Source organism: Macrobrachium nipponense, chromosome 26, assembly GCF_015104395.2.
Source record: "Macrobrachium nipponense isolate FS-2020 chromosome 26, ASM1510439v2, whole genome shotgun sequence".
In the NCBI taxonomy this organism is placed as follows: domain Eukaryota; kingdom Metazoa; phylum Arthropoda; class Malacostraca; order Decapoda; family Palaemonidae; genus Macrobrachium; species Macrobrachium nipponense.
In genome coordinates, this window is record NC_087215.1 from 64,156,792 (window position 1) to 64,178,451 (window position 21,660).

Genomic DNA, 21,660 nt, shown 5'->3' on the forward strand with positions numbered 1-21,660 from the left:
AAAGAAATCGAACAACAAATAATATAAAACAACAAATGAAATAGAACGACAACATAAAACAACAAATGAAACCAAACGACAGATAATATAAAACAACAAATTAAACCAAACGACAAAAGGCCGTCCTTGTTAGTCATATTGCAGCTCGATGCGAAACACGACGAGGTAGAAGGCAGCAGACACGACAAACTTTACTTCTGTTCTTTTGGATGCGCAAATCACGGAAATGAACTCGACCGGTTTTTTTGGAATTTAATGGAAAATAGCGATGGAATGCAAAGGCTATGGAAGATACGCTGGAATGCAAAACTCACAGACAATAACGGGAGTATGGAAAATAGCGATGGAGGATAACACTGTAACGCAAAACTTGAGGATACAAAGAAAAACTTTAGTAAGGAGAGCAACTATGGAATGCAAAGGCTATGGAGGATAACGATGGAATGCTAAAAAGATTATTTTCCAGACATGAATGACTAATTATCCCTTGCATGAGGAACTAAATCATTCTGTCAAATATTCAGTAACAGCATATTTAGCAGTATATGATTTCACTGTCAGTGTCAACTGATTGATTTTTATGGACTGGCGTCGCGAAGGACACTATGGACGGTCAGCATCTTCACCCAAACCTCTTAAGATTAATGCTGTGAAAGATGCCCCGATGATCCCATTGAAAAATGTCTCCTACCTGGACGCTCCCTGGAATTCCAGGATTAAAAGAGCCTTTGAAGAGTTTGAACTTGAAACCCGGACAGTGCATAGGCGTCTATGGTAGCATGGTAGCAGATTTTATATAAAGCTGAGCTGAACAACTCCTTAAAAAAATATCAGAAACCAAAAACTTCACTCTCACAATAATGATTATTCTCTTTTCCTGGAACGTACGCTCCAGAAGCAAAGATACTGGAAAGCAGGCTTTTAAGCGCATGCCACCCACACTATTTAATAAAGGCGATAACTTGAGAGCCACTCAAGAAGGAACTGACGATATAACTGATCAGACCAATATATGAGGCTTTCCTGCCCGAGCCGAACAAAAGTCCTTAAAAGGACTTGCAAAAATAAACCTTAGGAATTCATACACGATACTAATGCAGTCTGGATTCTTCGTCCTCCAACTCTGGTAAATATGTATCTAAATACAAACATGAAGAACAAAATTTCTGTAGAAAACCAGGAACTAAAATCCTGGAAACTAACTTCCCTATATATTTCTGGTGTCATGGACAGAAGCCTCAAGCCATCTTGGTGGTTGGTTGATTTGATTTGACTTGATTTATTTAGATTTTTGGCATTATGCCAAGCGCTGGGGCAACTAAGGCCATTCAGCGCTGAAACGGAATTGACAGTAAACGGTTTGAAATGTGTTACAGGAGGAAAACCTCGCGGTTGCACTCTGAAACAATTGTTAGGAGAGGGTGGAAAGTAAGATGGAAGAAAGAGAATATGAACGGAGGTACAATAAAAGGTATGAAACTAGTTGCAGCTAGGGGCCGAAGGGACGCTGCAAAGAATCTAAAGTAATGCCTACATTGCACCGAATGAGGTGCACTGACTGCACTACCCCCCTACGGAACCTTAGTGGTTGATTAGCTGAGGTTAAGCTACTCTTGTGCCAGGGTGGACCCTTGCCCCAAAGGCGGGGCATGCTAGTGTGGGTAAAGTGTTAAACGTGTCAACAGATCTGATGAAGACCTCTGGATTCTGCCTTACCAACAGATATGATTTACTCACCTTCAAGCAGATGCTGTTTATAGTGGCACGTTTGAAGGGGGACAATAGCAATCATTTGTCAAAGAGTATCTGAATAAAGACAATAAAAAAAAATAAAAACACAAAAAGCATCAATGCCTCTCAGAACAAAAGATCCGGCACGACTGTTCCAACTACAAAAGGACTGACTCACCGATACATCATCACACAGCTGTTGGAAAAACATCGCTGCAAAAGTGATTGGAACCGTTTCCAGCTGACCTGCTTCCGACATAGAAATTACCGGGATCGAACGATTGTTAACAGTCGCCCACCTGTGAGTGCGATTAACTAAGCAATGAATAGGTCAAAAAAAAAAAAAAAAAAAAAACCGTTTTGAAACTAATCAACATCAACGAAAACAGACCGTTTGAACTTTCATGAGGGGATCAAAACGAATGTTATATTCCACAAACAAGGGGGAAAACGGAAAATATTAAAATGTGGGTAATGCCCCTCCAATGACGGCTGATGGATATATTTTGGAATAAGTTATAAGGTATCATGGATATATAAGGAGGTACTAAGCAATCTGGACCGACAGGATGTCAAAAGAAACAACAGTAATATATCATGGATACTCAGCAATCTGGACCGACAGGATGTCATTTTTCTTGAAAGACAAAAGAAACAACAGTAAGATTATTATTATTATTATTATTATTATTATTATTATTATTATTATTATTATTATTATTATTATTATTATTATTATTATTATTATTTCGGAAGGAGACCCTCTCGTAGACAAGCTTTTGTTAGAAATGGTAGCTGCTTCAGCACTATTAATCTTGTAGAGTCTTCTCTATTTTTCTGATGACGAGAAAGCCGTCATCAGAAAAATAGAGAAGACTCTCTACAAGATTAATAGTGCTGAAGCAGCTACCATTTCTAACAAAACTTATTATTATTATTATTATTATTATTATTATTATTATTATTATTATTATTATTATCCAGAAGATGAACCCTATTCATATGGAACAAGCCCACAGGGGCCACTGACTTGAAATTCAAGCTTCCAAACACATACAGAAAGAAGAGATCTCACATATTAAAACGAAATAACAAATTAATAAATATATAAAAATGCATTCAGATGCAAGAAGAATACCACAAGGGTATGCAATGCATTGCATCTGCAGTTGAACTACCGAAGCTTCAACTGCACGACTTCCTCCGGGAGACTGTTCAACGGCTCTCCTTAGTAGTTCAACAGTTCTCCGTAGCAGCAAACGTGAGAGACATATCCAGATATAGCATTTTCTTCAAGTGAGTTACGAGACTCGTATTACAACGGACGAACTTTCCCGTGAGGTAACTGAATTGAATTGAATGCAGGATCTAGGCCAAAGGCCATGCACTGAGACCTAAGAGGTCATTTCAGCGCTGAAACTGAAATTGACGGTAAAAGGTTGGAAAGGTGTAACAGGAGGAAAACCTCGTAGTTGCACTATGGATCAACTGTTAGAAGGCGCTGGAAAGTAAGATGGAAGAGAGACAATATGAAAGGAGGTACAGTAAAAGGAACGAAAGAGATTGCAGCCAAGGGCCGAAGGCACGACGCAAAGAACCTTAAGTCACGCCTACAGTGCACCACGGGACCCGTGGAGTAATCGACATTTTCCAACGCCAGCTGCAGATCATAGATGCGTCCATTCCAAAAATCCTCGCCCGGGTCTGGAAGAAGATGAAGACCCTCAGGAAGTGTGTGTGTGTTTTAGCTTTTGAAGTTGGGTTTCGTTTTCTTTCAAAGCGGAGGACTTTCTTTTTACAGGGATAAAAAAAATAATGAAAACTTCCCTCAGTCCCAATTAGGCTCCGTTCCGAGAGGACAACTGACTTAATCATCGTTCTCTCTCTCTCTCAATTTTGGACTAAAGGTGGACCCTGCCTCGCTTCAAGCTAGCAAAATGCTCTCTCTCTCTCTCTCTCGACTGCAGATGTTCTCTGCTTTTCACGCTAGCAAAATCACTCCCTCTCTCTCTCAATTTGGGACTAAAGGTGGTCTTTGCCTCGCTCTAAGCTAGGAATATGCTCTCTCTCTCTCTGACTGCAGGTGTTCTTTGCTTTCACGCTAGCAAAATCTCTCTCTCTCTCTCTCTTGGACTAAAGGTGTTCTCTGCCTCGCTCTAAGCTAGCAAAATGCGCTCTCTCTCTCTCTCTCTGACTGCAGATGTTCTCTGCTTTTCACGCTATTCAAAATCCCTCTTTCTCTCTCTCTGTCTTGGACTAAAGGTGTTCTCGGCCTCGCTCTAAACTAGCAAAATGCTCTCCTCTCTCTCTCTGACTGCAGATGTTCTCTGCTTTTCACGCTAGCAAAATCACTCTTTCTCTCTCTCTCTCTCTCGGACTGCAATGTTCTCTGCCTTTCAACACGCAAGCAAAATGTTTGTCTGTCTGTCTCTCCCTCTCTCTTGGACTAAAGGTGTTCTCTGCTTCTCTATAAGCTAGCAAAATGTTCTATCTCTCTCTCTCTCTCTCTCTTTCTCTCTCTCTCTCTCTCAGACGAGAGAAATTTCCCTCCCTCACTGTCTGCTTGTTCATCTCTATTAAGAGAAACGCTCTCTCTCTCTCTCTCTCTCTCTCTCCTGACGTCTAACAAATTTTCTTGACTGATGACCACGCGAAATATCAGACCAACTATAAATCAATCGCGAAATTTAGCTGACTGCCAAAAATTCACCCGTTGTGCTTAATTGGTGTTATTAGCGAGGGAAGAAAATTATCCGGCAATTGATTTAAAAGTTCGGGATCTTAGGCAGTTTGGATGACGGGCAGAGTCCAAATCTCTTCTGCTAAGAGAGAGAGAGAGAGAGAGAGAGAGAGAGAGAGAGAGAGAGAGAGAGAGAGAGAGAGAGAGAATTTCTCTTGTCTAAAGAATGAATGAGAAATCAAATTTCTCTTAGAAAAAAAGTGAAAGAAAATCTCTGAGAGAGAGAGAGAAGAGAGAGAGAGAGAGAGAGAAGAGTTACAAGGATTAGGATGTCTCAAAGACATCACTAACCATCCGAGGAGACATCGTATGCTCACTTATCTCTAGGAGCAGGTTTTACAGTTCATTCACAGTGTCCTAATGATTTTGCCTAGTTTTTTTTAAACTCTTCCACACTGTTGCTGTTTACAACTTCTGGTGGCAGTTTATTCCACGTGTCACATATCTTGTATGTAAAGAAGTTCCCACAATGGGATGTGTTGTATCTCTTCAGCTCTAGTTTCCATCCATTATTTCTTGTCTGGTTTTGGTTTAACGTAAAGAGAGAGAGAGAGAGAGAGAGAGAGAGAGAGAGAGAGAGAGAGAGAGAGAGAGAATTTCTCTTGTCTAAAGAATGAATGAGAAATCAAATGTCTCTTAGAGAGAGAGAGAGAGAGAGAGAGGAGAGAGACAGAGAGAGAGAGAAGAGAGAGAGAGAGACAGACAGAGAGAGAGAGAGAGAGAATGCCTTTGTCCCAGAGAAAGGCAGAAATTTCTCTCGCCCCCACAAGACAAAATACCAGTTTGACTAGTGATATTTCTCAGAGACTTCGTAAAGTCTAATTTGCATATCTTATCAGCCCAGAGGAAAGTCGCTTAAATCGTTAATGCCTAAACGTTTTCTCTTGGAGGAGTTTTCCTATCAACGTTTAAGGATCCAGAACGAACGGCATTCTGAGCGATAAACATTTCAATTTAATCAAATACTCTACTTCGCCTTGACAAGGTCTCGGAAATAATGGTTATGTATCAATCTTTAAGAAAAGTAAGCTTTCAAGGTCCCTACTAGATATACGATAAACTAAAATAAGAAGTAAGGTTTATCACAAAATGTTGGATTAATGCATATTCTGTACCTTGACAACACCAATTAACATTTTATCTTTGTCATACATATATCTAATTCATGTAGGACCAAAATCATTTGGGATAAGAATCCAAATTTCCGTTCATCTGGACAGTATTCATCTGGTATACAGTATTTCGAAGATGTTGTTGATAGCTATATGACATTTCTAAGTTTTGTCCGTAACATAAATATTTGCAGAAGAGAGAAAACTACGTAACTGGCTTTTGCTTCAGTATTCTATTTGCCTCCTTACCATAAGAGGTCCCACGGGATAACAGTTTTGTTTATTTTTCATATTTTGCCGCTGAAGTTTGCACTAGATAGAAGGTACTTCTCTATAGGTATGGCAAAACTGACAACGCGTGCGCACGTTCGTCATACGGCGGCCCGGCGTGCATGAAAGCAAACTATAGTTTTGTACCAATACTACCCTCTTGGGTCAGAGTGACTCAACAAGGTGCTGAAGGATGGCAGACATGTCCCAGAAGCATATTCCACACCTCTAAGGTGAGACGATACCTTAAACCTCCCCCACACGAGGGGCAAAGACACTGTTACCAATTTTGTGGGTGGATGGCGATCACGAGCGTGGTCCAAGTCATAGGTTCGCCTGCCTGTGCCTGCTGCCTGCCTTGGCCTGTTTGATCTGGTAACACTTGTTTACAATCCGAAGTCAGTTAAGCTGGGAGGTTAATATTTCAAAGAACAGTTTCTCTAGAACGTAAGAAAAAATCTCTTATGTAAATCATATGTTAGTATCATTACAAACAATATAAATATAGGAACATATAAAAATAGAAACAGAGATAGTGTTTGTTAGACACAACGTATGGGTTATAAGATGATGACAGTACAAATGGAACTATCCCATTTAAAGCATTATGGACGAGTATGTTTACTACCTTCCTTCTCTCTCTCTCTCTCTCTCTCTCTCTCTCTATTTACCCTAAATTCTTAAAGGCTCTGTTTGAGGAGGCTAATTGAGATATTCAAAAACTAGCATCATAACATCTTCACAGACAACCCACTTTTCCCTAAGGGCTTCTTCGTACTAAGACTATAGGAGGTCCTAAAAAAACGCGCGGTTTCCTCTCTCTCTCTCTCTCTCTCTCTCTCTCTCTCAAGATCCCTCCATACGAAGACCGACATATTAAATAAAAAAAGGCACTTTTTTCGCTCCTCTGTCTCTAATGTAAGTTCTTTCCAGACAATCCCTTTCTTCTTTGTCTAAAATCCAAAGGGCGTCTTAAAAGCAATGCGATGTCTTACTGACATGGCTGGAGGTTGTGGGGGGTAGGGGTGGGGCGGGTGTTAGCGGACTGTGAAGATGGTGGGGTGAGATTTGCGAGGAGCGGGAAGGAGGGGTTATACCTTGGCCTTAATCTCCCACTGCCGACTCATGAGGTAACTAGGATTTCCTTCCTGGCTAAAAAAAAAAAAAAAAAAAAAAAAAAGGGGGGGTGGGCGGGCGGGGGGAGGAAATAAGAACATTGGAAGACTTGCCAGAAGGAAGTTGATTAGATGAGAAAAGTAGGAGATGTTGGCGACTGAGAATATGAGTTTAAAGCCCCAGTATAAGAGTGACATCAGACTGAGAAATGATATGACCATCGAGTGCTACTAGGTCAAAGGTCGCGTCAAATGGAAAGAGGTGAATCGTCATAGACATATGAAACTGACATGAAACTGAGAAATGACATGATCATCGGTTGGTAGGACAATGGTCACGTCAAGTAAAAAAAAAAAAAAAAAAAAAAAATGAGAAGATTCGTCACAGACATGAAACTGAGAAATGACATGACCATAGGGCGTTAGGTCAAGGTCACGTGAAATGATAAGAAGAGACTCGTCACAGAGATTTGAAACTGACATGAAAAATCCTATTATTTTATTTGTAAAAAGATCCTATTTTCATCTGAAAAAATCGTATTATTTTATCTGCAAAAATTCCTATTTCCTCTGAAAAAATCGTATTATTTTATCTGTAAAAATTCCTATTTTCATCTGAAAACCCTAGTATTCATCTGAAAAAATGCTTTTATTTTATCAGTAAAAAGTCCTATTATTTATCTGAAAAAAAATCGTATTATTTTATCTGCAAAAATAATCCTATTATTCATCTGAAAAATGCTCTTATTTCATCTGTAAAAATCCTATCATTTATCTGGAAAAAATCCTCTTATTTTATCTGTAAAAATCCTATTATCTATCTGAAAAAAATCCTTTTATTTTATTCGTAAAAAATCCTATTATTTATCTGAAAAAAATCCTCTTATTTTATCAGTAAAAAAATCCTATTATTTATCAGAAAAACTCCTATTACTTTATCTGTAAAAAAAAAATCGTATTTCACATCTTCCAAAAAAAAAGGAGGCGGTCTTTTTGAGGAACATGCCGACTGCGTCATCACGCCAAACGCAAGAACAAATAAATAACAGAACCTCTCCTCCTCCTCCTCCTCCTCCTCCTCTTCACTTCGCTGCCCTGCACCTAAAAGAGGGCCAAGATAAGTTTGAGAAACTCCATGTTTTTTTTTTTTTTTTTTTTTTTTTTTTAAGTTCCCAATAATGATTTCCTCCGACCTTCCGCTCCGATGCAGATCACAGAGACGGGGCTGCATTTATCATGCTCAAGCAATCTGACTCTGGTGCCTCTCTCTCCGGTATGTGTGTGTGTGAGAGAGAGAGAGAGAGAGAGAGTGACCCTCTTCTTTATTAATCCTCAAAGAGGGACGCTCTCTCTCTCTCTCTCTCTCTGGCTTTGCTCTTTGTTGAAATGGCTTTCTTTTACTTTCTTTAATCTATACACACACATACATATATATACATGTATACATATGTATATATATTTCATGTATATGCATATATATTTATAATATATATATATAAATTATAAGTATATATATACATATGTGTGTATGCATATATATATTATACATATGTACGTGTATATCCGTATATGGTAAAAAACACGTCATAAACAAAGGCTTCAGCCAAAATTTCCTCGAAAATGATGAGTACTTGTCCGTAAAGAATATAAAAGCTGAGACAATGAAATATGTTCAATAAAAATATCACATGGAAATCATTGATAATCAGAAAGAAACAAAGGGAGAAATTAGGCCACAGGGTAAGAGATATCAACCTGCAAATGAATAATGATTATGTTGTACGACTTAGCAAAAACTGAATCTGATTGCTATAGTGTAACACGTAACTAAAAGGTGAACTCGTCGTCTTAAATACTAAATAGTAATCAGCTTTATTTTTTAAAATCTTATTTATTTATTTATTTTATGTGGTTGATAGATAAAAGTGGCCAGCATTTGATGGTCCTGAGATATTTCGATTTTTATCTTACGGGCGAGACTTATTATAATCGATATTTTTCCTGCATTAACTATTGTTGGATTAAGGTGGCATTTTGAAAGGAAGACCCCATTGCCTCGTAAGAAGGTATCACACGATGGCACTTTTTGGCGGCATCTTTTAGCGTCTAACCGTCCGACTTGGAACGAGAAATTCAACTTTTGGGGTAAAATTCAGTCCCGAACGTTAATGCTTGTGTTACGTTACCGTGACGGACGTGGCAGGTTTCAATTTTCCTTATTTATAGAATACAATAACCCATTCGATGCAAAATCTAGCTGTAAGATTCGAAAGATCGCAAATAACATGAACGTTCATTGTCGATAACAGACACTTTAAGTACCTATGGTACTTAATATCCTCTCCAGTTTATGCTAAGCGTTATCACTTCAACATCCCACTGATATTGATTGAAAAATACTGACCGCTCAAGTAACGGATGTTCAGTGATGTCAAGAAACGTACTCCTCATGTGATACCTCCTTTGTAGGAAACTCATTTTGAAGTCTTTCCACCGGCATTTTTTTTTCACTACATAGTGCAAAGTCTACTTCCGAGATGCCAAGAGGCTTTTAAAGAATGCGTTCATAACAGACCTAATTTTCGCAGTACATGACATTAGATTTTGTAAATGCTTTTACGTATATAGGGCCTTGAGAGAAGCTAGATACGTAAACGGAAGTAATTTAGGGATTTCAAGAGGGAATTGCTTGAACTTACCGTAAACTTTCTTTAGAGGGAAGGTCGCCAGAAAACTCAGCTCGTTACTTTAAAACTATTTATTTACAAAAAAGGCCCGTGCTGGCCTGGAGAAAAGTTAAATGATATTGGCCCCCACGTTGGGGCTTATAGTCTCATTCAATTCAAGCTGATTTTCATTCACTTGGGTTAATGCACACTTGCGGGCAGAGACGGCACGTGACTCATGGAATCTGGAAAAGAATCCCAGATTAAACGAGATAAAAGGAAAAATGACTTCTTGCTTTGATTAAGGCTGATTAATTCTCTAACATTGGGGAAGGTTCACTGAGGTATGCACGAGGTAAACTCGAATGGTTCACTGAGGTATGCACGAAAACTAGGTCTTTAACAAGTCACAAAGGGGAGCACGTGGCCCGATGAGGACAAAGGGCTTCTGATGTAGAAGGGGTAAAAATGAGAATTGAAAATGAATTTAGCAAGAGTCGTATGGTAGTAAAAGGTGCTGGGTTGAAGTTTACACTTTCAGACGTACCTTTATGCAATATTCTGTGTCCTTGTAGAAGAATGCGGCCTGACCTCTGTTCAGGTCTGGGGTTCGTGTCCACCAGCACGACGTGGGTAGGCCTAATTTTGGGAGGCTGGCAATTTGACCTCTGTCCGAGATCACGTTCCCCCCCCCCCCACCTCCCCCCACCCCCCCCCCCCCCCCCCCCCCCCACCCCCCCCCCCCCCCCTCCGCGGCCGAGCTGAGAGCGATACTGCTTTGGTTTCGAATCACGGGGGCTTCCAAAAACCGCCTCGAGCATTGCCTGAAAGGTGGTAAACACAACGCCAGCAAATTGGGAAGGAAAATAGGTCTTATTGTAGAAGTCCCTAAAATCCATCTCGAAGCCTAGCTACTCTTGTGACCTGCCTCTCTTACCCTAAGCTTCCGTCAGACCACCGGAAATATCAGTCCTACGGCATACCACTCTCCCAACAACAGTCGCTTCAGAAGACGGCATGGCTGCTACTTTTATAATTAAATATAACTAAAACTCTGCTGGGAAGGCGAGGCGTTCTATAGACGTAGCAGCTCCCCCTGTTAAGAAGGCATTCACTCCCTTTCGGGCGTGAAGGTCTTGGCTTAAATAAGTTGATCGCCTCGACAACCCAGTTCTCCTACTCTAACTTGAAGTTTTTTGAGCAGCGATACGGCTGACTACAATGGCCTACCTAACTTATAGGCAAAGATGCTAAAGTGTACTAACTTAATATAGTGATGTAGTCTAGCCTAATAATAACTACAGGTTGTCTTGTGACGACAGTCTACTCTACCCCTAGATAAGGTTACTTGAAAATTCTACTTGCTACTAACCTAATGCCCTGGTACTAAATCATTAGCCTAACCTACTCAATACAGTTAAATGAAGACGCAATCATTCAAGAGTGTGGTACGCACCAGCAGTAGTTCAGCGACGGAACTTGTTAACATACATAATGAGAGGTAATGATGCGTGGGGATGATGAGTGGTTAATTTACCAGGAGGGAAATGCAATGAGGTAATTATATTTAAGTGAGGGTTAGTATTACAATGGCTAGGGGTTAGAGGGTTAGTGCTACTGGCAGAGATCAAGGCCTGGCTACCTTCTCTGGGTAGGTGCCAGGATCATTCTGCAAATGAATGCGACACTGTACCTCGGGCACAGGTGTCAAGGAGAGCATGTGGCTCTTGGGTTAGTTTGTTAATGATTGGTTACGTCCCTTCTTCTTCTTCTTCTTATTCCTCCAGGACCTGGCTATACCAGTCCTAGGAGTAGACGGAGGCACCGACTCTGGGGAAAGGCCAGAAACGCCGGCAGGAGCTGAGGCAGCGGTAGCCTGAAGGATTTCAGGAGAACACCCTACTTCGGTCTCTGCAGCAACCGTCGTAGTAGGTTGGAACCTACTGCAGGGGAGGGGGGCCTCACCTCCGGCTGCTGCGCAACCGTCGTGAGGGGAAAACTCCAGGCTGACTCCTGGTCGGGCAGTTCCTGGTTTTCCAGAGGAGGTACAAAGGTAAGGTCTGCCGGAGGTTCATCCTCGGGCGACAGAGGTAAGGATGAAGAAGAAGGAACTAGTGATTGGCCATGGGCTGTGGTAAGCTCCATGCCTGTTGGAGGATCTCCTGTAGGAGGATCCTTGATAAGGTTAGGCGCCGGCGCTAGCTCGGGGCCAGGCGCAGAGGTCAAGTTCGGTGGTGGCTCTACGTCCAGGCTGGACGGAGCTTGGCACTGCTCAGTGCTGCCAAGTGGCACTGCAGAGAGTTGAGGTCGACTGGACCTGTGACGGGTACCGGAGGTGCAATACCTCTCAGCGTGCCCTTGGAATGGGAAACAGAGGCTCCTGTCTCTTGTTGAAGGCTAGGCCTTGTGGAAAATGGACAGTGTCCGCTGCTGGTAGTTTGCTAGGGCACCTAGGCCAATTAGTAGAGTGCCCTATTACGTTACAGGTTTTGCAACGGAACTGCGAATGGTCAATCTCCCTCCTTGGTAACGGGGGGGACTGTGGGTGGACGTACTTCCTGGAGGAAGTAGAATTGCGATGACTCCTTGCTTTGGAGTGAATTGACATGGGGTTAGGACCCCTAGGCTTTTTAGATTGTGATGGGGAGACTTCATGTCATTTGCCCTAGGAGGAGGTCGTAACCTCCTGGATGTAGCTTGCAACTGCAAGAGTACATTCCTTGGAGAAGTGAGGTCTGGTGACCCTCAATTGGACGGTCGGAAGGATCAGTTTAATGTGATTGATACCTTCAATGGTGATCAATCGACGTCTATCAACGTGAGCCCCTCGGGGAATTCTGTCTTCCCGTATCAGGGAGACTTGAGCGCCAGAGTCGTCGTAGGCTCTGACGTGGCTTGGCTGATAATGACTTTGGAGGGGTGCGACGGTTATAGGGCCCTTAGCTGGGGGTCCTAGAGAAGAAGGATTAGTAATGGCCATTGCGACGGCAGGAATATTGTGGTTCGCGCACCCTCCGTAGTTGGCAGACATGTGACCCTTGCGGCCACAGTCTCGGCAGAACTTGTTCCAGAACCTCTTCCGTGGCACTGGATGATAAGGCCGAGATGGCCCCACAGGTTGCAAATCTGCGGAGTCACCAAGGCTGGCAGTGTGCTCTGGCACAGGTGAAGAGTCCTCTCTGGCAGTGATGTGACGTGGGGAGGTTAAGGGAACCTCCGTTGAATCACCCTCGGAAGCAATTTCGGGGTTAACTGGTGGGCTTACCTCTTCCAAAGGGAGGAGGTAGGCGGTAAAAAGGTAAAAGGCTGGCAGGATGCGGCAGGAATTTCTATCTCCGGCACTGGATCAGGACCAGGCTCACAAATAGAAAGGATGTCAGGCTGACCAGAGACGGCGGGACTAAGAGAGACAGGGGGTGCAGGGCTGGAAGCTGGCAGAGTGGCTTGAGCTAGGATACTCTCCTTACGGGCCTTCTCCCGCTTGATGTCGAGTTCCTTCTCCTTGAGAGCGAGCTCATGCTTTCGCTCCTCTTCCCTTGCCTTCCTTTCTGCTTCTCTTTCTTTTCTCTCTGCTTCTCCGGCTTTTCTCTGGTTTTCCCTTTCTTTCCTTTTCTTGCAGGCGCGCGGCAGCCTGCTTGCGCCTTTATCCAACTGGTCTAGTGCTGGTCCAGTGTAACCAGCCTCCTTGCCCAGAGTTATGAGGGCTCCGAGCTTCTCTAGCTCTCTGGCAAAGAAGTCGCGGGAAGCAGGGGAAGACATTTCCCTTAGGCTGCAGTAGAGGCTCTGATGAAAATGAGAATAAAGGCCAGGAAAGGGTACGGAATGGAATAGGAGTGCCTACTGTGGAAAGTGGCACTCACTTGGAAAGGTGTTCTGCGACGTGGTAGAGAAAAAGTCTGAGAAGACTGGGTGCTCTGTGGCACTTGGGAAGTGTCCCGTAAGTTGGTGGCACTTCTGGATTGGCACCTTCTAAAGAGGTGAAAAAATCAAATGGAGTGTACGGCGTACGTCACACTTAAGGGCGTTCCTAAGTTGGGAGACGCTGGAATGGGCTACCTGTAGGTCCAATACAGGTGCACGGCACTTATGAGGAGGCGATCCTTGGTTCAGTGATCCAAAATGGTGGATACTCTATAATGAATGAGCGTTCCGTAGGACGGACACGCAGGTATAGGGCTACCTGTACGTCTGTACAGGTGCGCGGCACTTATGAGGAGGCGTTCCTTGGGCAGCACTAGTAGTGCTGGTATTGCGGCACTTTGGGGAGGCGTTCCCTTAGGATGGTCCGAAAAGATCACTGATCCTCGTACACGGACATTAATGAATTGGGCGTTCCGTAAGGACGGACACGCAGGTTTGTCAGCACTTAGGGCTGGTATTGCGGCACTTCTGGGAGGCGTTCCCTTGTTGAGTGTTCCGAAGGATCACTGACCCTTGTACACGGACACACTAATTACTTGGGCGTTCCGTAAGGACGGACACGCAGGTTTAATGGCTATCTGTACGGCCTGTACAGGTGCAATGGCACTTATGGAGGCTGGAGCACTGGTATCGTGCTGGTGTGTCCCGGACACTACATGCAGTATACTTAAATATACTGAAGTGAAATGGCACTGCTCATGGCAGAGGGTAATAGTGGAGGAGAGAAAGTAAAAGGTGGGAGTACTTCAGCAGCCAGTCGATGGACAGTGTCAAGAATTAGTGGCACTGTGAAATGGTAAGACCTGACGTGCACTGGTGGTGGCCAGTCCTAAACTGGTAACGACTTCCCTGTCTGGAAGTAATGGCGTGGCACACTGTGCGAATTGTGCTTGCGGTACACGCAAGTCTTTTGGGATAAAAATGAACAAGACCACTCGGGCAACGACAGGTAATGGAAATTTTAGAAATGCTCAGGCCCTCGCTGAAATACTCGGTAAATGAAACAAATAAATGTTTGCAAACTGCAATGGACACATGCGCGTACGTATCACGCTGTGTAAATGAAAGACACAAGAGACTAAAATAAGGTTAATTCGGCATGCTATAATTAATGGTAAGATGTAGTACTCTTGGCTTCGTGAATAATGGATTCTGGTTTTCTCTCTCTCTCCTCTCTCTCTCTCTCTCTCTCTCTCTCTCTCTCTCTCTCTCTCGGAGAGGGTGAAAATGATATATGAATGAACTCCCTTATATTTGAATTGAACTACTAATGTTCGTTTAATATGACGCAACTTGCGTTAAATGATTTACTTACGTTAACGTTTACTGAAAGAATTGCTTTTGAAAACGTTTTATGAAAATGATAACGCGCTCGCGTTGAACGATTTTTACGTTAATGTTAGCGGCTTGCGCTTATGAAATGATTTGCGTTTCAATATGAATTTCACAAAGACGCGTTTTACGTTAACAATTCTTGCAAGTGACTCTACTTTTAAGATTTACGTTAACTTTACGTAAGGACAAGTGAAAAATTACGGTAAGGATTTGAAAACGATGTTAGCAAACAATTGTGAATGAGGTTACGTTAAGTGCGAAGTGAAATGAAACTTCGCTCAGCGAGCGAGTGAGTGAGCGATGCGAGGTGAAACATGTGAGCGAGCTGGGTAGCGCTGCTAGCGCACAGCATGTCGTTCAAAACAGCTGATTCTCTGTAAATGCGAAGGTAATTTACAACACGAACTTTTAGTTTCTTATTAAAGGCGAATCACGTTAATTTCTCTGGCAGGACGATAGATACTAGTACGGACATTGATATTATTTACGTTAAAACTTCGTGACTTACGTTACTTTGCTTAAAATTGTTTAGAGAATGTTGAAAGAGGAAACAAACATGGCTGCCGCTGTGAATGAGACGAAGGTTGGTTGAGACCGCGCAGGCGCGAGAATGCTCTAAGCTGAATTTAAGCTGAGAGGTAGCGGTTACCAACACTTGGAATGAAACTAAGTTAAAAATGGATTCCCTAACATATCACAGACAAAAGAATTGTACACTTCTTTTGCCGTAACTATTAGTAAAACACTCCTAACTAGCTAGCTTTCAAACACAGCAATAAACCCTAGGCAAGCACTTCCTAGTTTTGATCTGGTTTCTTTCTGGCATCTATTCTACACACGTGCTCTGTCTCGTCCGACGAGGACAGCACAAAGTAACAGAGAATTCGCGGGGCAAATTGTTTGCTCGCCGCTAAAATAAAGCTCTGGCGCGTTCGCCGTTACAATAATAAGATTTCTACCTACGCTCTTTTAAACACTTCTACAATAAAAATACTTAAACGTACCTTAAGCTAACATTGGTTATAGAATAATCATATTAATGAATGGAATACCTTACCGTGAGTCAGTGTGTCTTCTTTCCCTGCAAGTGTGCTTGATTTACTTTTTGTAAAATAATTTACAGTTTACGTTTTACGACGGATAACGCGATTTACAAGCTTTTTTAAGCAAGCCCGGATTCGATCCTCGGCGAGGTCGACAATTTTACGTATATAGGGCCTTGAGAGAAGCTAGATAAGTAAACGGAAGTAATTTAGGGATTTCAAGAGGGAATTGCTTGAACTTACCGTAAACTTTCTTTAGAGGGAAGGTCGCCAGAAAACTCAGCTCGTTACTTTAAAACTATTTATTTACAAAAAGGCCCGTGCTGGCCTGGAGAAAAGTTAAATGATATTGGCCCCCACGTTGGGGCTTATAGTCTCATTCAATTCAAGCTGATTTTTCATTCACTTGGGTTAACCCTTTAAAGTCCACCCTGGGTTTTATGGGAAACATTAAAAAATCCTCTTAGTATGTTGTAGTATTAGTAAATACAAGACCTTTTTACTCTTGTGTACTTTTACAAAATTTCCAAAGTAAGCGAAATAATTGCATGCAATGAAGTATCCCGTATGGGTGCCTCGGGCGCTCTTAGGCGGACCACGCTCATCCCGTATGGGATCTATTGGGCCGTGCGGGCAACTTTTTCAAGTTTATAAATACTGTTAATTTGCCCATAAATCATGTGATTATTATTATTTATTCATTTTTTTTGTTCCACAATGTATGATAGAAACACTTATATGGCGTTTACAATTTAATTAATAGAAAAAATAAAATATACATTAGATACAAAAAAATAGTATAAAATACAGAAAACTCTATAAAAAAACTCTCAATCAAAAACTCTAATACAAAAATAGTAAAAAAATACACAAAACACTATAAACAACTATCATAACAAACAACTTACTTAGAAATCTTATGGAACAAAGCAAAACAATTTCTTTCTTCAGTAAGGCAAAGGGCAACCTTGCAATCCTCACACATCCAGCGGGAACTGTGGCCTGCACCAGAACAGAACTTGCAGGTCTGCCTCATGGTGACACGCTTTGGCATGTGTAGGGCAGTGGCCGTCTGGCGTGTCTCAATATTTTGCAAAACTACCTGTTGGCCCCTTCTTGGCAAAGCAAAATCTCTAGTGCCAAGAGAATTCCTGGCACCAGGCTTCTGATGAATGTAGTCGGGCAGGGCATGGATATCAATGTTTTCCTTCTTCCATTCATCAGCATGAGACCTCTTAGGGTTAGGCTCAGGTTCCTCTTCCATAGGCATCGCTTGAGAGACAACATTGACCTTGCGATCTGAAACAAGAATAAAGTAACATTAGTGAAACAGTAAATGAATCGTGTGTGCATGCATGTGTGTGTGCATGTGTATGTCAAGTGAGTATGCATGTGCGTGTGCATGTGTGTGCACGTGTATGTCAGTGAGTATGCAAGTAAACAAATAAGTTTTTAAAATACCCATTGTTTACAAACCATTTAAAGGGCAACAAATTTAAATACCATTATAACAACGAGACATTTAAATACAATGTTTACAACACATTTCTCTCTCTCTCTCTCTCTCTCTCTCTCTCTCTCTAAGGATGTCTCATACTAACCTCTAGAGTTAGGAAGGTCAAAGGCACCGTCCTGAGTAAGGCCTTCGTCAGGAACGTAGGTAGGGTCGTCATCATCACTGTCAATGTCCAAAGGGCTCATGTCGATATCACTTGATTCAGCGTCGTCAGGGGCTACCCATGTTACACGTTCCTGAGTCTCCAATGCAGCATTGCGTTGCCCAGAAAACATACTGCTTTGTAACTGCAAAATAAAAAAACTATTTTAAAAACAAAATCATGTAATGAAAAAAAAAGTAACTTTCCCTAACAAAAACCTATCATTCAATCCCTTGTAAGGTAATCATTTATATCCACATGAGCCTAACATCTATAAAGCATCACTGTTATATCTAGAAATATTGTTAAAATTATTCACAAATGTCTAAAACAAGCACTAAAAAAAATTATTTGACGTCGTATTCTGCTGGCCGTTGTAACCGTTACGGTCCGATACATCCCTCATGGGATGAGCGTGTCCGCCTAATGAACGACCGAAGTATCCCCTATGGGATCTATACTTTTGTTTTTAGTCACTATGACATGTCAGTAACACTACAGCCCTTCAAACCAACATCAAAAGGTAAGCATATCATTAGGCTTCACTATATCCACAGTCACTGTACTTACCATGATTACGAAGTTGGGGGGGGGGGGAACTTGGAGGTTACTGCGACACGTCTTGACTGTTTCCAACTTGCGCACGACTGAGGTGTACTGTCGAGGCCCTCCCCAGTCTTCGTGCGAGGGCCTGGTGGCTTCTGATTGGTTGATTCGAAGAGCAGAGGAGTGTAGCTATGAGTTGCCAAAGCGTCAATTTCATACAAGCTCAAACTTGTTCACCCAACGAACTCGACTACCCGAAAGTAGCTGTTTTAAAGATCCCAAATGGGATCTCTGGTCGTTAAAGGGTTAATGCACACTTGCGGGCAGAGACGGCACGTGACTCATGGAATCTGGAAAAGAATCCCAGATTAAACGAGATAAAAGGAAAAATGACTTCTTGCTTTGATTAAGGCTGATTAATTCTCTAACATTGGGGAAGGTTCACTGAGGTATGCACGAAAACTAGGTCTTTAACAAGTCACAAAGGGGAGCACGTGGCCCGATGAGGACAAAGGGCTTCTGATGTAGAAGGGGTAAAAATGAGAATTGAAAATGAATTTAACAAGAGTCGTATGGTAGTAAAAGGTGCTGGGTTGAAGTTTACACTTTCAGACGTACCTTTATGCAATATTCTGTGTATCCTTGTAGAAGAATGCGGCCTGACCTCTGTTCAGGTCTGGGGTTCGTGTCCACCAGCACGACGTGGGTAGGCCTAATTTTGGGAGGCTGGCAATTTGACCTCTGTCCGAGATCACGTCTCGCGGCCGACTGAGAGCGATACTGCTTGGTTTCGAATCACGGGGGCTTCCAAAAACCGCCTCGAGCATTGCCTGAAAGGTGGTAAACACAACGCCAGCAAATTGGGAAGGAAAATAGGTCTTATTGTAGAAGTCCCTAAAATCCATCTCGAAGCCTAGCTACTCTTGTGACCTGCCTCTCTTACCCTAAGCTTCCGTCAGACCGGAAATATCAGTCCTACGGCATACCCACTCTCCCAACAACAGTCGCTTCAGAAGACGGCATGGCTGCTACTTTTATAATTAAATATAACTAAAACTCTGCTGGGAAGGCGAGGCGTTCTATAGACGTAGCAATGCACATGAGCAATCTCTTTGTGGTGGCAAGTGAAGCCTAACAGATAAAAATGTTTTATAAGCGCTAAAGAGAAACTCCTTTTAACAGTACATTAGGCCTAAGAGATTTATTTTTAAATGAGCTTCAGAGATACCTCCTTTCGGAAACACATTAGGCCTAAGAGATTTATTTTTAAATGAGCTTCAGAGATACCTCCTTTCGGAAACACATTAGGCCTAAGAGATTTATTTTTAAATGAGCTTCAGAGAAACCTCCTTTCGGAAACACTTTAGGCCTAAGAGATTCATTTTTAAAAGAGCTTCAGAGATACCTCCTTTCAGAAATACATTAGGCCTAAGAGATTTATTTTTAAATGAGCTTTAGAGATACCTCCTTTCAGAAACACAATCGGCCTAAGAGATTTATTTTTAAATGAGCTTTAGAGATACCTCCTTTCGGAAACACATTCGGCCTAAGAGATTTATTTTTAAATGAGCTTCAGAGATACCTCCTTTCGGAAACACATTAGGTCTAAGAGATCTTTATAAAAAATGCAATGAAATGACGCCTACTTTTAGCAACGCAGTAAGCCTAAGAGATCTATTTTTCATAATGCACTTAAGAGAAACTTCCTTGTATCAACACGTTAAATGAAATAGTAACTTGGTTTTTCAAAATGCACCTAAGAGAAACCTCCTTGTATCAGCAGGTTAAATCTAATATCTTGGTTTTGAAAAATGCACTTAAGAGAAAAATCCTCGCAGCAGCTCCAATTAAATCACTTCCTTTCCCTCCACAGCTCCCTAGGCCTACTGTTCACCCTCCTGACGACCATCACCTTCATCCGCTACAACACGACTCCGGTCATCATGGCCAGCGGCAGGGAGCTGTGCTACGTCCTCCTGGCGGGCATCGCCCTCTGCTACCTCATGACCTTCGTGATCCTCGCCCCGCCTTCTACCTCCACCTGCGCCCTCCTCAGGATCGGCCTGGGCACGGGCCTCTGCATCTGCTACTCGGCCATCTTCACCAAGACCAACAGGATATCCAGGATCTTCAACAGAGGCATGAAGTCCATCAAGAGACCTTCCTACACGTCGCCCAGGTCCCAGATCGTCATCTGCATGGGTAAGTTGGGACTTCTGTGTGTGTGTGTTTGTGCCTTGGCATGGGGTATTAGCACCTCAAGGCGAGGGCGCTTCGTAGGTCACAGACGCTCAAATTCAGCGATGCCGTTTTTTCTTCACAACATTGGTTTTTAGCAGTGTTACCATAGGCAGTTCTTCTGATTTTTTTACGTTATTTATGATTTAATGGATAGGATAGTATTTTCCGATGAAGAATTATTTACCGTGACGTAAAAAAAACTACGTCACTAGCTTAACATAAAGTATTTTTGACGAAAAAAAATAAAGGATTTCGATAAAATTCATTTTTATAAATGAGCAGGATATGTTTTATAACTTTATTTTCATAATAAAACATAAAAAGGCAAAGTGAAGGATTTTATTCCTCAGTGCCGTGGCCTGTGGTCGGAAAAGCTTCGGGAGATTGCTAGATGGCACCAGAAAGTCACACTAGTAGACGAAATTCCTCAAAACGGCAACCCTACGCTCAATTATGGAGAAACAAAGACGTTTTGACACCGACACAAGAGCGCATGCGCACTTACACGAGTGCAATCCTGCTGGAGTCGACACTCATCGTGTGTTGCAGTGCAAGAAAACTTGTGAATTGTATCGCAAAGTTCCTCGGATTTATCATCGTTCTAACAATATTGTTCTTTTCCAGGCTCTGAAATAGCTTCACAGAAAAGCAGATAACATTACAATTTCCTTATTAACGAATTCAAGCGTGGAGGAAAAAAATAAATCAAGCCTAACTTCCGCCGCGGGATATAACATTTCATTTCCCATTTGGATTCTACGATTACTTTAATCAATGAAAAAATCGGATCCTCGTAAAAGCCAAGTCATGATTTTCTTCAAGTAACGGATCCTGTTCTAACAATATCCGAGTCTCCTTTGAAAAAGAATAAAGACGACAAATGAGTAGGCCTATGGGGAACTGGAATAGCATACAAATTAAAAATCAAAGGCCACCAGAAACTGGTTCTCGCTCCATTTAAAACGTTGAGTAGCAACCCGATTTTTATCGGGGCGCTACTGAAGATTGCTTGAAGTGGCAAGCTTTACTGAAATTTACATCGGACTTTAGAGAGTTTGTGGGAGTGGCAATGGGTCACACGATACGCAGGATTTCTCTGAGAAAATTTAACATCAAAGCAATGACTCAACTGGTCCTATAGGGCCGTTTTGTCTTCCATCACTGCTCAAACTAGACGAGTCTCTTGTTAGTTTCAGTAATGCTGAGAATGCTTTCAGTAACGCGAGAACGACCTCTGCTGTTAACCGATGTTTGGACTATCTTGGAACGGTCTAATTAAAAA

The 21,660-nt window shown here is 42.1% G+C and overlaps 2 protein-coding genes across 4 annotated transcripts in view; one reads left to right on the forward strand and one right to left on the reverse strand.

The window, feature by feature from the left end:
• LOC135200337 (metabotropic glutamate receptor 8-like) overlaps positions 1 to 21,660 on the forward strand; it is an 809,057-nt gene that overhangs the window by 767,617 nt on the left and 19,780 nt on the right. For all 3 annotated transcript variants that reach the window (XM_064228906.1, XM_064228907.1, XM_064228908.1), the window contains one exon: positions 20,011 to 20,339. In XM_064228906.1, coding sequence (XP_064084976.1) covers positions 20,011 to 20,339 — 329 coding nt within the window. The remainder of the gene's footprint in view (positions 1 to 20,010; positions 20,340 to 21,660) is intronic.
• Positions 16,772 to 19,678, reverse strand: LOC135199918 (uncharacterized). Its single transcript, XM_064228038.1, has 4 exons — positions 19,661 to 19,678; positions 18,162 to 18,326; positions 17,535 to 17,736; positions 16,772 to 17,232 (listed from the first exon to the last, which is right to left on the reverse strand). The coding sequence occupies exons 1-4, from the start codon at positions 19,676 to 19,678 to the stop codon at positions 16,838 to 16,840; spliced, it is 780 nt and encodes a 259-aa protein (XP_064084108.1). The 3' UTR covers positions 16,772 to 16,837.